Below are 16,219 nucleotides of genomic sequence, written 5' to 3' on the forward strand. Positions count from 1 at the left end.
CCGCCGCATAGTTCTCGCAATGACAGGCACACGAACATAACAGCCACGCACTCACTCTTTGACAACACCAAGCGCAAACACGCAACGCTGTAATAACACTGAAAACGCAAACACAGAAACCGACGCAACAACTGCGAAACTGATATGCGAAGCAGACGACACGCCACGGAGCGACACGCGCAGTCTGCACGATGGATGGATGTTATGAGCGTCCCCTTTGGAACGGGGTGGTGGGTTGCGCCACCAAGCTCTTGCTACTATAGTAGCAAGAGCTTGGTGGCGCAACCTGCCTAATATCCTACCTAGGTTAACCAATGAAAAAGGAAAAGAAAAAAAAAACACTATGAACTACCACGTCCAAATTTGCTGATCCCCTATTGCGAACTGTGTTTTTGTACGTCTCCGTCTTTTGTCGTTTCCCTACTTTTCTTCCACCAGTCCTCCAATCGCCTCTTACTAATGTCTATTGCGGACCTGTTTGCTTTACCACTGCTCCCGCTGAACCCAAGGGCTTCAAGGAGGCCAGTGGTGCCTAAATCGACCGCTGGATATACATATAGACGTCTTCACATTCTAATAAAATATGCTCCGTCGTTTCCCTAGCTTTACTGCACCCACCCGTGTGGCAGCGACCTCTGCCGGCCATCGTGGGCATTCATTGCAGGCGGCGCTACGCTCGTCCATTGAAAAGAACTGAGCATGTGTTGGTGGGCTAGTTGGTTAAGCATGATTACGTTAAGCACGATGCAGATGACTGCCCTGTTTAGTTCTTGTTGTTTTTTGACAGCAGCTATATATTGCTATGTCAAGAAATAAAACACTCAGTTGTTAGTGCGCCTACGTGCTGTCTCGTGTTTCCCTTCTTCGTGTGTTGTTTTATTCGGCGCCGTTTTTGTAATCATTGAAAAGAGCTGGTGCACGGCACACTAGCCAGTACATTCTAGGCACTATAGTGGGGCGAATGCACGGAGGAAGGAAGTTCCTACCTCGATGTGCGAATGGGACGGCGATGGCTGCAGTGAGAAACTCAATGGCTGCAGCCGCCGCAGCCATAGAGTTTCTCGCTGGCCGCAGCAAAACCAGCCAGCGCGCGCGAACCTCGGAGGTTATGTCACCTTTACAGCCTCCAAGATTAGCTAGACTGCACCACCCAATCTTGAAGGCTATGTTATTTGCAGTATGTAGACCACTGGCTCGCAATAATTCCAAATATTGAGCAATATTTTTTTTTTACTTAGCATAAAAAAATAACTAATAATGCGTATGTATTACGCGTGGGCCCCGGCAGTGCCGGCCTGATATTGCACTTTCTTTTTTTCTTCTTTGTATTGTTTGTTTTCGGCGCAACGCGAAAATGGCGTGCTTTTTCCATGTTTGACGTTTGTGGATCGCGTAGACCCGAGGAAACTAACGCGAAAGAAATTGAATCGTAGAAACCTAGACATCGATGCATGGCTAAAGAATTTGTACCTTTTCTGTGAGTACTGTTCGCGTCACCATTAAACCTAACTCGTCCGTGTTCCCGGGCTGTGATGCTGCCGCGCCTACTCCGGTTGCTCGCGTCCGAGCGCTTAGGGGCAGGCCGTGAACCGGGACAGAGTTTAAGTTCTCAGAAAAAGTGCGTAGCTCTAGACTTGGGCGTGTCATTAATGTCGTAACATAACACGCAGCTGTTTACTCGCTGAATTTGACATTACGTGGCTAACATCAAGTTGCATCGGAATCAGTCTGGCTGCTCTCGACGGTGGTTGCGGACTGAGGATGCAGAGATTGCGAGCAATAAGCGGCGTTAGGAAACATGTGCTGCAGTGCAGCGACAATTGGTCTGCATATGGAAATAAGAAAAAGTAGAAATAAACGCACGAAGTTTATGTTTTTTTCGCTCATATATATTTTGATCCACCAGAGATCAGCGCGAACCGATGGCTTCTCGTTTTGTGTGCACAAATCTAGTTCGCCTGAAGAATGCTGCTTAATAACTGATCCAGCTTCGTAAAGTATCGTAGAGAATAGCGGGCAGTTATGGTTCGTCCGACCATCGCGAGTAACCGTCGTTCTCGGGGCCCTGCGACACGCAGTTTCACTTTTCAGCGCGCTTTGCGCAGGCTAGTGCGAGACGGGCACATACAAATAGCCTACGCTGCTCCCCCTCCCTACTACGACCTTTAGGAAGGAAATTCTGTTGGTAATGGCGTGGAATATGTGCAACATCGCCATGGCTGAATGGAGGGATCGTCAGTCTGCAAGTTGTTGCAGGGTCGTTAGCAAAACCATTGATTGTGTTTCTGCGATGTGACATAAGTAATTCATGAACTTGAAATTCAAACGGTCTCACAACAAATGGTTTGCTGCAGCGAGTGTCAGTTTTGTAGCCGTAAGAGGTTGACATAGGTGTTTCTGCAGAAATTATATCTCGCGTGATTTAATTAGATTGGAGCACATTGATTACAGACAGCCAGATAGCCCCCTTTGGCATCTCCCATAACCACAAATTAATTCTCTTTACTGAACTGTTCCACAGTATTGCAGCATGGATGTAGCTTAAGTTGCTCATTTTGGGACTAGGCTAAAATGTCTGACAAGATATTGCAAAGCCGACTGTGACAATTTGGTCTATATGTCAATGCAGAGGCAGGGAACACCCACTCTTGAAACGCACATATAGTAAACGTCGCGAAGATTTACTCGTACGCAAAGTGCTTATCTGGTCAGGCATGTGAACAAAGAGTGCAGTCGAAGCAAATGTGTTAAGAAGGGCATCAGTTTTTCAGTGTTAAGTTTGACTTGCATGCGAAACCTTGTATGAACACTTCAGCTGTGTTATTTACAAAAATGTTGGTGAGCAGCTGGCTGACCGATGCAATATATTGTGCTGAGGGCTGTTGTAGTGAAATGCTGCCTGAAAAAATAGAAAAAAATTGGCGAAAAATGTGCAGTGAGAGCAGTTTTACAGCTACACTATTTACAGAATTGAGTGCGGGAGCAAATAGAGGCATTTCATAAATAGGTAAAGACAACAGAACTTGCAGAAATGCTTGATCGGCCTGAAACTGGTTGTGCTTGCTTTAGTTCCTTGAAGCATGCAGCCAGGTATTTGTCATATGATTATCATTGTGATTTCATCCCTCACTTATTTATTGCAGCTGAATTCTGAACTGTTCACCACATTTTGAAATGGCCACCATTTCATGTGCACGTATTTGATGCAATATACCTGAATTCAGCTCATTCATTTAACATGTGATTGTGAAAATGTGCCATCTGGTTTCCTCAACACCAAAATTATTTGCAATCTTCCCCAAGCATTTAGTTTGTGTGTTGTGTGAGCTTGCCAGTCTGTTGGTTGCAGTCTTTTGTTATGCAGAATTACAGTCTGTGCTCTTGGCATTAAAAAAAAAAAGTTTTGTCTTTGCAGCATTATGGTCCAGTGGAGGGAGGCTGGCCAATCAACACGTGGCTACAGTTGACTGACAAGTGAAGGGAGCCTGCTCTCTTGGCAGAATACCAGATCACGGGGTTCATCATGGAGTACCAAGATGAAGAACCAGGAGCAGATGTCAAGTTGCTCATGGCTGAAATGAGTGAGCGGACTGACCCTGTTTTGTTTTCACCGTATACAGAAAAGACTCAAAATGTGTGGTACCGCATGTAGTGCACAAAGCCTTTGCATGAGGCCAGCTTGACTCTCCAAAGTATTCAGCCTTATTCTTCTTAGTTGTACACTTTCCGTGGAGTTCTTCCTTCCTGTACACAGCTTTGCCCGTGAGTATCTGCTTGCAGAGTTTGCAGCCCCGTGCCTAACTTGAGACTTTTCGTGATAAAATGACCGTGCTTGGGCTTTAAGCTTCAAGTGTTAAGTAATTCTTGAAAAAGAAAGCTGGTTAGTATTCTTGAAATGCAAAGAAAAATATGGACAAAAAGATGGAGAAGTGCTTGTCTTTGTCTGTCCTTTTATTCCTGTATTCTTTTTTACTTCATGCTTCAAGTCTACTAGTTCTAATGTTAATAACATACCCTTTCTGAAAATGCTTCTGTTACATATCATTTGTTCACATTGCCTTGAGCAGATATTGAGCATGTTCTTATCATGGCTTGTAAAGTAATAAGCCACCCGCCGTGGTTGCTCAGTGGCTATGGTGTTAGGCTGCTGAGTACGAGGTCGCGGGATCGAATCCCGGCCACGGCGGCCGCATTTCGATGGGGGCGAAATGCGAAAACACCCGTGTACTTAGATTTAGGTGCACGTTAAGAACCCCAGGTGGTCGAAATTTCCGGAGTCTCCCACTACGGCGTGCCTCATAATCAGAAAGTGGTTTTGGCACGTAAAACCCCATAATTTTTGAAAGTAATAAGCCATCCTGATAAAAAAAGAAAAGTTTTGAGCATTGAAAAAGGTGCCACACATGATACGTGTGAGTCTGACATTAAAATGTTCTGCACTTTGTCACGCTCGACGACACGCCACACCACACGTTCATCCCAAACTTGTCCTAGAACCCGAAGGCACTGCCTCGGCCACCATCAGTCTTTGTCTGACCGCTGCCGCGATTTGCTCGCGTTCTATGGTGGATCCGTTCGTCTGCTCCAGCAGGTGCTGCACTAATTCTTCGGCAACGTTCACTGTCTCTATGTCCTCGTAAATCCCGGGCGGGCCCCCACTTGTCATGTTCGACAACACGCCACACATTTGTCCCGAACTTTCCTTTATTTCCGCATGCCAACCATGCACACCACACAACCACACTCCGTGGCCCCCCATTCGCCCCTCTCCTCCCGCACACTCATTCACTCCTGCTGCTGTCTTCCCCGCACTCAAGCCACCTCTTCTCTGCTCACTCAACTACTCCGAGAACCGTGGCTCCTCATCGTGGGTCTTGGGCTCGCTTGCCCCGGCCGGCCCTTGCACGTCACAACTTTTCTGTTGAAGCTATACCACAAATGCTGTGACATGTACTTGCTCACGCTATAGGGTTTCATAGAATGTGTTGCTGGGCTAGTTGCTTTGTACCTGCAGGTTTTACAAGTGCACAACTTAGATGGGACAAAGTAAGGTAGACACAAGACAGGCAAGAAGTGCTTGCTTTATAGCATTGCTCTATGACAGACACTTCAAGATTGCCTTCGTTCAAGAGGAGTCTTCGTCCACACAGTAATTTTCAGTTCTTTAAGATTAGCAAGGCAATGTCAGAGCTTGGAAAGGTTAGCTATTGGAGGTTGAGTTCCGACTTGCGGCTGTTCTATGAAGCATTGTGCTGGCATGTTCGGGGAGATTCCCTGAATGCGTGTGCCTGATTCAATTGCTATCTGTGTGTTTCTAGGTCTTTTACCTGTGCAAGGTATACTTAGTGTTTGCATTATAGTGAAGTCTCATTGGTCTCTTGTCTGATTGTGTGCCATGTGTGCCCCTGAGATGTGCACTCATGCGAAACTGCTCTCGCAATAGCAAGTTTTGCTTAGTGTTCACACTGGTTTGTGTCTTCTTGTCTGAATCATCACAAACAAAAAGAAAAAGCGGAAACTTATGTCAAGCCTGTGTACCTTAATCTTCGAGTCACTAGACAGCATTTGCCAAATGAATGCTACATAGCACAACAATGCTGTGCTGCAGCATATTTGGAGGCTTCATCAAGGCACGTACCTGTGCCTTGCTATGCAAGTTTGCTAAAGTCTACCTGAAGCAGCAACATGGACATCAGCCACATCATGTACAACAGAAATCTGAACTTACTATCACAAGTCCTTTCAGTTGCAGATTTACGCAAAGAGCCTTTTTTCGTGTGTGTGCTAAGGCCAAGGTTAATGAATTTCAAACAGCCTGCTGGAGCGGCTTACAGAAAATTTTAGTTAGGTGCATGTATGGATACAGTTTCAATTTTATTCAGCTTTTTCTTTTCTTTAATGCACATCCTCATATGTATTTACATTATTTATGCTTCCAGATAAACCCGTTTTCTACGTAGCACCAGTAGGGAAATTTTGTTAATTTACAGAAAGGCACTTTAGGATTCATGTGTATATGTCTTACTAAGAAATTCCTAACATGGTGTGCTTTTATTTGCTGAAAATTTGCTTATTGTGTGCTTTACTTGCAGGAGATGTTGTAGGATGCAGGTGCGTCATCTGTAGAAAATGTTCATTTGCAGATGTGTTGCACGAAATTGGTAAACTTGGCCAAAACAAGTGACAAATATCAATAGCAAGTAGTTATTTTCTCACTATAATATCATTTTATTTAAACTTGTGACAGTACTGATAAGTGATGACATATTATTGCAGTAAGAGGCAGAAGGCCATACTTGTTGTTGACTCTTCTTTCTTTTTGTTATGGTGCTTGCTACATGCAATTTTTGTGGAGTCTGCTGCTTTATTATGTGATGTAGGCTCATCTGATTGCCTGTGCAGAGAACCAGAACTTTGATGTGATCCGGTTTGCCTCCTATCGAACGGCCTGCAAGCTTCGCTTCATTCAGAAGCGGTGCCAATGTAAGGAACTGGCTTAGTATTCTTAATGTATTTGTAAATATCTCTTTCCTTATAGTATTCTTAGTGTTCTTGCTGGTATACTTTGACACTCCTAAAGTTTCACGTAGGCTTTTAAAACTAAGTGGTATCTGGTGGACAAGTGTTTGAGTTGATGTGTTTGTAAATACTACGGGCTAATTCACTTTTCATTGTACATGTTCCCACCCACAGTTATTGAAGCGATACCTCAAAATATTGTGGGTTATCTCAAAATTTCAGCACTGCATGTGTGCTCCTTTAATGCTTTTAAATGTGGCCTATGTTCTGAAATTGCCCTAAATGAAGTAGCATAAATATGAAGCACTTCTTTCCGTCAGAGGTTGAGAAGCACAGTGATTACTAAGGACATTTCGGAAACAAACTGTGGGAAGACTTTCGGCTGCAGCTATTGAAACCAGCAGCCAGAAGTTTCTTGAGGGCTTGTTTTTAAACACTGTGAAAAACTAAAACCTGGTTCGCTACATTTAGAGGTTACCTCGTGCAGTACAAGGCTGCATCTTCCTGAATGCGCAGTGCATTTAGTTGACCTGTGGAACCTTATCGAGGCCTTCCGTGAGAATGCATTCAATGCCATGGATGCCCAAGCACCTCTTGGGGTGACGCGGGTGCGTGCCCTGCTGAACTCCCTGTACTACCAGCTCAACAAGCGCCTTCCCCCCAGCCAGCAGCTGGATCTGCCCCACTGCGTCAGCCTGCTGCTCAACTGGCTGCTTGCCAGCTATGACCCGTCAGTATGGACGTCTGCTTGAGCCCACCTTTTGAGTTGGGAACATAAGTGCTTCAAAGAGACACTAAAGAAAAATAATAAGCTAGATTGGTTAATCACACATCTAGAATACATTAGTAGGACACTCTTAACTAAGTGAGCAGAAAATTGGTAATCCAGAATGGACATGAAAATGAAGGATGAATCTTTATTCTTTGTATGCAGCTGCACTGTTTGTCCACCCTGTAATTCTAGTCTATTTCTCTGTTATTACCTGGAGCTGTATTTTGAATCAATTGCGTTCGAAGACATTACTATCAGTGAATGCTTACTGACTAGGCTAATGGCAAGGATGTCCATCAATCCAATTAGTCGTTGGTTAGGCTACATGACAGGTCACGAAAAAGTGATAGTTTACTTTTGAAAGCGGTCACTTGACAATATGGCCTCAGCAGGTTGTTCCCATTGAGTGAGTATTCTGTCTGTAATGTGACAAGACTATTTCTTGTGTTCAATTAAATGATCTTTTTCCGAGTGCCATCCAACCACTGTTACATTATATGGTGCTGCCCCAGTCATGAGGAATGCCGTGCTTGCCTCCTTTTGCCATACCTTGTGGGCTTGTCACATGACTTGTACACAACTTCTGAGTGAATCGAATGTCTCCAGCTGTGGCATCCGTTGTCAAAGCACAACTTGGTACGGCAGCCAAAAGCAACTGAAGCAGTTCCTGGTTCTAGACTTGTATGCACATGCTGGGTCATAGAAAATGGGGTAAAACTTAAGCTCACAATTGCAATAGGACACACACACACTCTTCTGTGCAACAAGGTGAACCACTAGGAGATAATGCATTGATAATACACCTCGTCTACTGCTAAAGCATTCTGGTGACTGTTTGATATTGCACCTCTTTTCTAATTCCATCATTTATAGTTCGCTTTCGTTAATACTGATGTCACATTTGTTTTCCCTTACAATATAAACACATCTGGTACATGCAGGGAGCAGCAGGGCTGCCTGCGAGTGCTCTCTCTCAAGGTGGCCCTGGCCATCCTGTGTGCGGGCAAGCTGCTGGACAAGCTGCGCTGTGAGTGCCGCTTCCCTCTCCTAGCAAAATGCACACACACACACACTTGATGCATTTAGTGCCGCCACGAAGTCAGCGTTACAGAACGATCTTTCCTACACAGTCCTTGAAAATGCAGAGGGCATGGACAGGAGGACAAACTCTCCAAAGTAGACAGTTAGGCTATTGGTGTGGACTCATATTGCTGGAAAATCAGTCATTCAATATTTTTATCTCCAGGATAGAATGGGGGTAATGGTAAGAAAGCTGCAAAGCTAGGCCCTTCTCCATGTAAAACAGCTTGGTAGTGTGTGACACTGATACATTTCATAATGCTCATACCAAGTCACTTAAGTGGAAACTAAAAGCAGCTGCTTAGAGAGCAGATGAAAAATTATTCTTTGTAACATTAGAACTGATATGAAAAAAGGACAATTTGCATTTGGTGCCCCCAGATGCTGCTAGTGCATTCTCGAGCTATCTTTGCCTTGAACTATGTTAATGATAAAGCCACGAAGAAATTGAAGAAACTGTGGGGTAGCATGATGTGATGCAGCCAGTATTTGCAAGCCAACTCTCTGTGAAGTTGTTTCCTTACTTTTTCTCTTTCCTGTGTCTCCAAAAATTGGCCTGTCACATAGCAGCCATTCATTGCTGCCATGCCTGTTACGTCTACCTTGAAAGTAGGCACAGAGAACAGAATGGGAGGACATTAGAAACTACTGTGGCATGCTCATGTGCTGAGCCAATCTTTTAGTGACCTTTGACACGTGACACTCCTCCAGAGTTTCTATCCTTTATCCATGTGTAAAGCACTTGCCCTTTCCTCTCAGTTTGTTGTACGCTTCTTATATAGTTGCACGTTTTCCAGTAAGGGTAAACTCGCTGCTGGTGTCAATGTGAGCAGGTTGCCAGATGTGTGAGGAGGCACCAGATAACATGAAGGCAAGCTTACAGTGAAGGCACGGAGGGTGTGAGCACACATTGATGCCATCGGGTCATACAAAATGAAAGCGCGCATTAGTACCATGCCCCAATCAATGAGCACCATTGCCATTATTGCCAAATGGCGCTGACATTTTTTATGCTGTCTGTCTGCACTGGTGAGCAGAGTTTCTCCTCCTGCCTTTCATTGCTCTGTATTTGAAGTGCTCTTTGCAGAAACTCATTTTCTCTTTCATTTTCTTTTTTTCTTTTTTTTTTCTGCATGTTGTGGAGTTTTTCTGCCATCACCAAGGTGCAATCTGTGCACTGTAGGCATGCTCGTTTTGGTGTGTTTCAAGATTTTCAGCAATAATTGTTGGGCTAAGTGCAGTATAAGCAACAGTTAGGCAAAACAATCAGTGATAAAAGTGGTGTCTTAGTCATGCAGGAACTAAATGGAGGAGTGGCTTGAGTTAGTTTATTGTGTGCATCAAATTTAGTCTAAATCACTTGTGAAACAAGACATTCCAAAGTTGCTGTATTGCATGGAGGAAGATTAAATGTTTGGCTCCACACTATAAGCAGGTGTTTTAATTTTTTACTTTTCAGTGGTGGGGAAGTGAGCATAAGAGGGACTGACTGATACATGCATCACGCTTGTGGGGTCTTCTCTCTGGCATTTCGAGCTTCAAAAACTTTTTGCGAATTCTGGCTGCCTTTTCAGCTTCTAGCATTGTGCTTGATTTCTTGATTTTGAAGTGCTATTTAGAGCGTAGAAATTTGGTTTTGTTGGTACATCATTGTTAATGTTTTTCACTGTAGCGCAACCAGTACAATGATGCAGAGAAGGAACAGGACACACACAAACCACTGCGTGTGTGTCTTGTTTCATCTCTGCATCCCTGTACTGGTTGCGCTACACTGAAAAACCTTCAGGATGCTATTCGAAGCTCAAGCAGCCTACTTATACCTAGGTGCCTTAGTCAGCATGAAGTCTCATATAATGCACCAGGCAGCGTAACCAATAGCGGTGGGGCTGCATCTGTAACACAGGGTTTGTGGAGAGTTTAGTACTTGGAAATGCCTGCAAACTATGGTGCATTGAAGTGTGCCGGTGGCCTCACACATCTGGATGTGGCCTGTGCCTGCACAGACCTCTTCTCGCTGCTGGCTGATGGCAGTGGACAACTACCTGTGTCCCGTTTTGGGCAGCTCTTGGAAGAGGCCCTTGTGCTGCCTGCCTCCGTGCTTGAGTCACCTAGCTTCCACTATAGCGAGTCACTGCCAACCAGCATTTTTCACCAGGTAGGTCATCCTGAGTGGTGATAGTTCCATGAGAAGTTCCAGTATGGGAATTGTGGAATTCTGGGAATTGCAACTTTAAATAATTCTGGCAAAACGCACATGAAGAAAAGACGCACACACAGAAGAGGATGAACACCCAAAGTAATACATGAATACATTTTTGTTCGAAGTAGCATGTTGGGTGTTAGTCATTTTCTCTGTCTTTCATTAATTTTGCTGTGTCTGTGTGTGCTTTGCAAGTATCCTTGAATAGGACTTTATGTCTTGTGTGAACAAATGCACTGCATCGAGTACCTAGTTTATTCATATAGACCATTGTTCTCTAAAGTTCAAGTTGTGGCCCCCAGTCCATCAGTATTTGCTGGCTGCAGAAGAGTTGGGCAGTTAGGGAACTGCATTGAAGTACAATGACAGCAAATGACTACTATGAGGTATCAAGGAAATTAAGAGAGGACACTGCTATTGAAATGATGTTCATCATTTTCTTCATCATTATTAATGAAACTTTCCAGTGTTATTAAGATTTTTGTGCTGATTTCAAATATGTAATTAGTTTTGCTGTAGATCAATCAGTTCCTACGATAATTAACATTGCACTTCCATTGTTTACGACCACAATGGAAAATAAATGGCGCAATAAAATGTTATTTGTAAGGCATGGTTAGGTAGCGAAAGAGTAAGGAATGAAGGATAGCAAGCACTTCTTTTTATCTGACCATTACAGTCGACAACTGATAATTCAAACTCCACAGGGAACGTAAATAAATCCGGACTATTCAATGTCCGAAAAAAGGAATGTATCCCCCCCCCCCCTCGCCCCCCCAAAAGATCGCTTTAAGGTTAAGATGTTAAGATCGGTTAAGGTTAAGATCGTTAAGATGTTTTAAGGACCCTGTGCAAGGAACAAGTGGTCGACGCGTTGCTGCATGCACTTCCGCTTGTGTGCAAGCAAGTTTGAGCAGGTTTGAGTTTTGCTGTATGCCAATACCAATATGCCAATACAAGGACTGCAAAGGCTTGAGTAAAATCTCCATGCAGAAGGCCCCGAAGCCCGTGGCATATCATCATCTGAGTCAGAGTCGCTGTTTGACGGTGGGAGAACTTGCTGAATTATTTCGTCATCGCTCAGTTCGACACACGACGAAACCGCGCTGTCGACGTCTACGAAGTTTTCAAACTTAATGGCGGCAGGAATCAGCACGCCACAGCCTAGCAGGTCATTAATGATGCCTGCATTTGAGCTCATTGTGGTAGGCAGCAGTTCAGGCTCTACAGTTGTAGAGTTGAGCTTATTTGGACTGCGACTCAAGACTCAAAGTCGGACTGCGAGGGCACCGTTGATGCCATTTGACGTGGGCTATCTATAACTTCACAAGAAAGACTTCTTAGAGCCAGCAGAGCGCTGTCTGGAACACAACCTAAACAAACAAGCATAGCATGACAGAACGCTGTCCGCAAGGCAAGCTCAACAAACAGAATGGTGATAATGTGCCATGCGTGAGGTGCCGGGATGGGATGTGATGAACGCAATGTTGATGCTGTGGGGTTCTCCTCCCGTGCTCTTGGGACAATGAAACAACAACACAGTAGTGCAAACAATCACAAGGGCATTTATTGCACCTTTCATAGATCAATGCCTGCTAGCCGAGTTGCTATCCACAAAACATGCCGATGGGCGCGCGACAAATCTAGAAGTCCGACTCACCGCGACCGCATAGCGAGTGAATATGTTCGCCCCATGCTGGATCCCAACACCTGGTCGTTCGCGCGTACTGTCACGCGAACGGTGGCGCATTCCAAGGCGGCCACGCGAGACGGTCTCGCAAAAGCGTGGGTCGGCGCACGCGCGGCACGGCACATCCGTCCCGCTTGCTGTCCCGTCCCAAAAAGGAAGCGCCTTGTCTCTCGGCGCCCGAGTAACCCCGCCTGTCGGCGGCATTAGCAGCGCAACACTCGCGCCATCTCTCGCGCTGCGCTTCAACCACATCGACCGCCGCGAATGTCACGCAGGCCACGCGGCGAAGCGGGATTGCAGGAGATGGGGAAAAACAAGATATCTGAGGACGCGCGAGAGTCGCGCATCCCCACAATGCAACCTCACAATTCAGGCAAAGTCTCCAAGATCGGCAGTTGCAGTTAAATTTCAGAGGTGCAGAGCGGCGACCAAGGCAAGGTCTGAGAGATTACAATCTAGTGTGTAATATCTGAGGCTATACTTGATGTCTTGTCAAGGTTGCCATAGGAAATAATGGCGGCAGAGTTGGCGTACGCTACAGCCACGGGTGGAGTCTGGATAATCGAATGTAGAGTTGGCGGTTGTCCGAAGGATCAGCCATCTCTACACATTAAATCGAAGCTGTCTGAATTACGGAGCATGTCCAGATTATTGGTGTCCGATTTATCAGTCGGCGACTGTAATAGATCTTTTACAGCCCATTAAATACAAGCCTACAAAATGTGGCAACCATGTGGCAGAAAATGTAGCAAAATAATTCATTTCCAAGGTGAAAAAAAACAAAAAGATTTCTTGCTATACTTCATGGAGTATACATTAGGCTCCGTTCTTCAAAAAACATTTAGGTCTCTCTGTTCTTGGTGTTGAGATATCGAAGCCTGAATATTACATGGAACCCAAAATTTGTGTTTTAAAGGGCCCCTCACTAGATCTGGCTATTTTTAGCTGACAAGCACAGAGCATACATTTCACGATAACGATCGTGTCTGAAAAGTATTACATCGCTACGCGCCTCGGCAATATCTGAAATTTCAAACCGAACACCGTTTCTCCTTCTCGCCCCCGCCACACTCCAAGCTGGAGGATGACATAATCATGCGCCTGCGCCTACGTAATTTTGTCCGCAGTGTGATGTTGCTCATGGTAACATGTGACTTCAAGAATTATTCAAGACATCTGTTGTCTGTGTGATCTGTTGCTTGAATTGACGATTGATGTTTATAGAAATAATAAAACACAAACGGAATGTCAGCATGCTTTTGTTTTACTGCACACCGAAGCAAGAGAGATGTACTTCCGCTTCGTGTGCTTGTTCCCACAGTCGTGCAGTCATGTGCGCAGGTACCAAAACTGTGCCATGTTCTACCGTGTTTCAGCGCGTGATCATGTTCTGTGATCCACTTGTGTCTGCTTCAGTATTCATGTAGGACTGAATTATACTGGTAGTCATGTGTCCTTGTGCACAGCGCGCAAAATCGTGCGCTGTGCAAAACAGTAACAGCTCGCACGCAATGCCGCCAGCAAACGTGCGCATCATCGAGGGGGGAAAAAAAAAATGAGAAAAAAAAAGAAGTGAAAGTGGTGCCCGTGACGTATGTGTCACGCAATCCTCGAGGTCCAGTATGGGAGAACGCAGGGAAGGAATTTTGCTTGCGAAGGCTAGACGGGGCGAGTCGAGAGAGAGTCTCGCTATGCAGTGGAGCTTGCCTGAAGAAATATGGGTTCACAGCACGGAAATATTAATATCTCGACTATTACTGAGCCGATTAGGAAAATTTTTGTGGCAGAACACTCTCTAGAGGACATGTAACAACTTCCAGTGTATAACCAAAATTTGCTATGGGGCCTGGTGAGGGGCCCTTTAAGAGAAGTACGAAAAAGAAACAACGTTAAATATGAGGGGACACGCCATCCAGAACAACCATTTTTGATATTCGCTCGAGACACATGAAACTTTCAAGACACATCCAATCTTGTCTGCTGCTCACAAAATGTCGAAAAAAAAAAGGGGTACAATTTTTGTTTTAAAAATTTGGGATGTGATTTGCAATACTTGTACTGCAACAAGATAGCTAAAGGAAAGCAGGTATGTTCCTGGGTGTTCAAAGACGGCAAGTTAGCATTTGGGTGTTTGTATATGTACTTTAGCCAAAGTTAGCAAATTCTAATGTTGCAGTTTTACAATTGTGAATTCTTGTTGGTGATTTCTACAAGCTATCAAGATATCTCAGTGCCCTAAGACACTATAGCATATTTTTTGTGAACACTCCGACTCGCCAGCATCAGAAAAAAGAAAGGAGAAGAAGAATGATAAGAATGGAATAAGTAGGACGGACACAGTGCCGATCCCAAACATTTAACTTTAAGAGAGGTAACCTTGAGAAAAAAAAAAACTAATAAAATTGGGAAAATATAAATCACGAGCTTCAACACTGGGAAATAATAATTAAAATATAATTTTTAGAAAGTTACAGTGGCGTTTCACTTCTTGATCGTGAGTAACGCGCAAGCGTGCTATAGCACACACGACACTATCGGCCTTCGGTGCGCCTAGACACCTACACTGTGCGCATCACAGGTCGTATGCAAATCATGGCTCGTGTGGCCGTGCCATAGGTAGCAGCTGCCAGAGCAGAAGTCCCCGTTGTAAACATTTGCTTACTGTCTAAATTACCTGGCATAATGTCAGCGCACACAACCAAACATGAACACTTCACACTTGATGACCGCGGGCACTCGCTGTCAAAACATTGGCGTGAGGAATCGCAGCACCAAGCGATGTGACCTTCAGGCTGTCTATTGCTGCAGCACAAACTGAGCGGTGAGAACACAGTGCACGCAAAACTACGAGCCGTCGGCCCATCTAGGCTGAACCTGCGTTACCGCGCCATGGGACAGTATGGTGGTACTGCTGGCAGAGTAGTACCATGGTAAGGGGAGTGTATAGTCAAGCAACATAATGCGTAAACGAAGGAAATACTTACTCAAGCACCCACCAAGAGAATCTGAAAATAAAGGGGAAGCGGAATGCTGCAATAATGAAACGCAGAGCATTGTAGGGCCACACTAAGTATGAGGTGGTGCGCGGAATCAGGAATCAGTGGTGCCAGCACTAACGTTTGCAAATGCCATTCTATGCTTAAAGGGACCCTGAAACGCTTTTGACGATTTTCTACAAACGTACTGAGTCGTTAGAGTAGGTCCTTCTGATCATTAATTGACACATCTAAGTGCCCCGTGTAAAGCGTATAATTTATTATAAGGTTTTAAAAATGCACATCGCTGCCGATCGCAGCACACTGCTTGGCGGAATTTTAAGCCGCCCCTACCCATATGACCGAAATCACCCATACGACGTCAGTGGGGCGAGCTATCCGATTGGCTGACAAGGACGCGTGATCGATAATTTTTCCATCTTTATGGTAAACAAATAATCTTCGTGATAGTTGGAATGCTAGTTAATTTGTTTTTATGAAAAGAAAGTAACATAAAGAGAATGCACAAGAATAATTTTTCAGTACACTTAAGCGCTTCCGGCACACAGCAAGTGTCATCTGCTTGTGTTACAACGTACTCCATTTTGACGAGAGCTCCGCGGTCAGAGTTGGTCTCAGTCTTTTCGCGAGCACTATGATTCGACCTTGTTGCCTTGCGGATTGCAAACGTAGCGACTGGCAATATGTCAAGCTGCGACATCGTGTCCCTCTGCAAGGCAGCGTACGAGCAAACTGGCTGCTGTGCAACGGACTGCCGCTATCCGATCGGCGCCAGGATTTGCGCGTTTGTGGCCGTCACTTTACACCGGAAGATTACTAACGCAATAGCGTTTCGCGAGTCCGGTATGCGGGGTCTGATGTGGGATATCTCACACCGTACTCTTGGGACAAAGGAACGACAATACAGTAGTGCAAACAATCACAAGGGCATTTATTGCACCTTTCATACATCAATGCCTGCT

At 44.9% G+C, this 16,219-nt stretch overlaps 1 protein-coding gene across 4 annotated transcripts in view; it reads left to right on the plus strand.

Annotated features, from left to right (window-relative positions):
- Positions 1-1,317: 1,317 nt before the first annotated feature.
- LOC135896454 (dystrobrevin beta-like) overlaps positions 1,318-16,219 on the plus strand; it is a 66,367-nt gene continuing 51,465 nt past the window's right edge. For 2 of the 4 annotated variants that reach the window (XM_065424833.1, XM_065424835.1), the window contains exons 1-6: positions 1,318-1,477; positions 3,416-3,581; positions 6,403-6,483; positions 7,036-7,249; positions 8,233-8,318; positions 10,375-10,526. In XM_065424833.1, the coding sequence (XP_065280905.1) occupies positions 3,524-3,581; positions 6,403-6,483; positions 7,036-7,249; positions 8,233-8,318; positions 10,375-10,526 (591 nt within the window). In that variant the 5' untranslated portion in view covers positions 1,318-1,477; positions 3,416-3,523. Of the gene's footprint in view, positions 1,478-1,504; positions 1,619-3,415; positions 3,582-6,402; positions 6,484-7,035; positions 7,250-8,232; positions 8,319-10,374; positions 10,527-16,219 lie in introns of those variants that run through there. The other 2 variants (XM_065424834.1, XM_065424836.1) reach the window with 2 other exon arrangements.

The sequence above is a fragment of the Dermacentor albipictus genome, chromosome 6 (genome assembly GCF_038994185.2).
Source record: "Dermacentor albipictus isolate Rhodes 1998 colony chromosome 6, USDA_Dalb.pri_finalv2, whole genome shotgun sequence".
In the NCBI taxonomy this organism is placed as follows: domain Eukaryota; kingdom Metazoa; phylum Arthropoda; class Arachnida; order Ixodida; family Ixodidae; genus Dermacentor; species Dermacentor albipictus.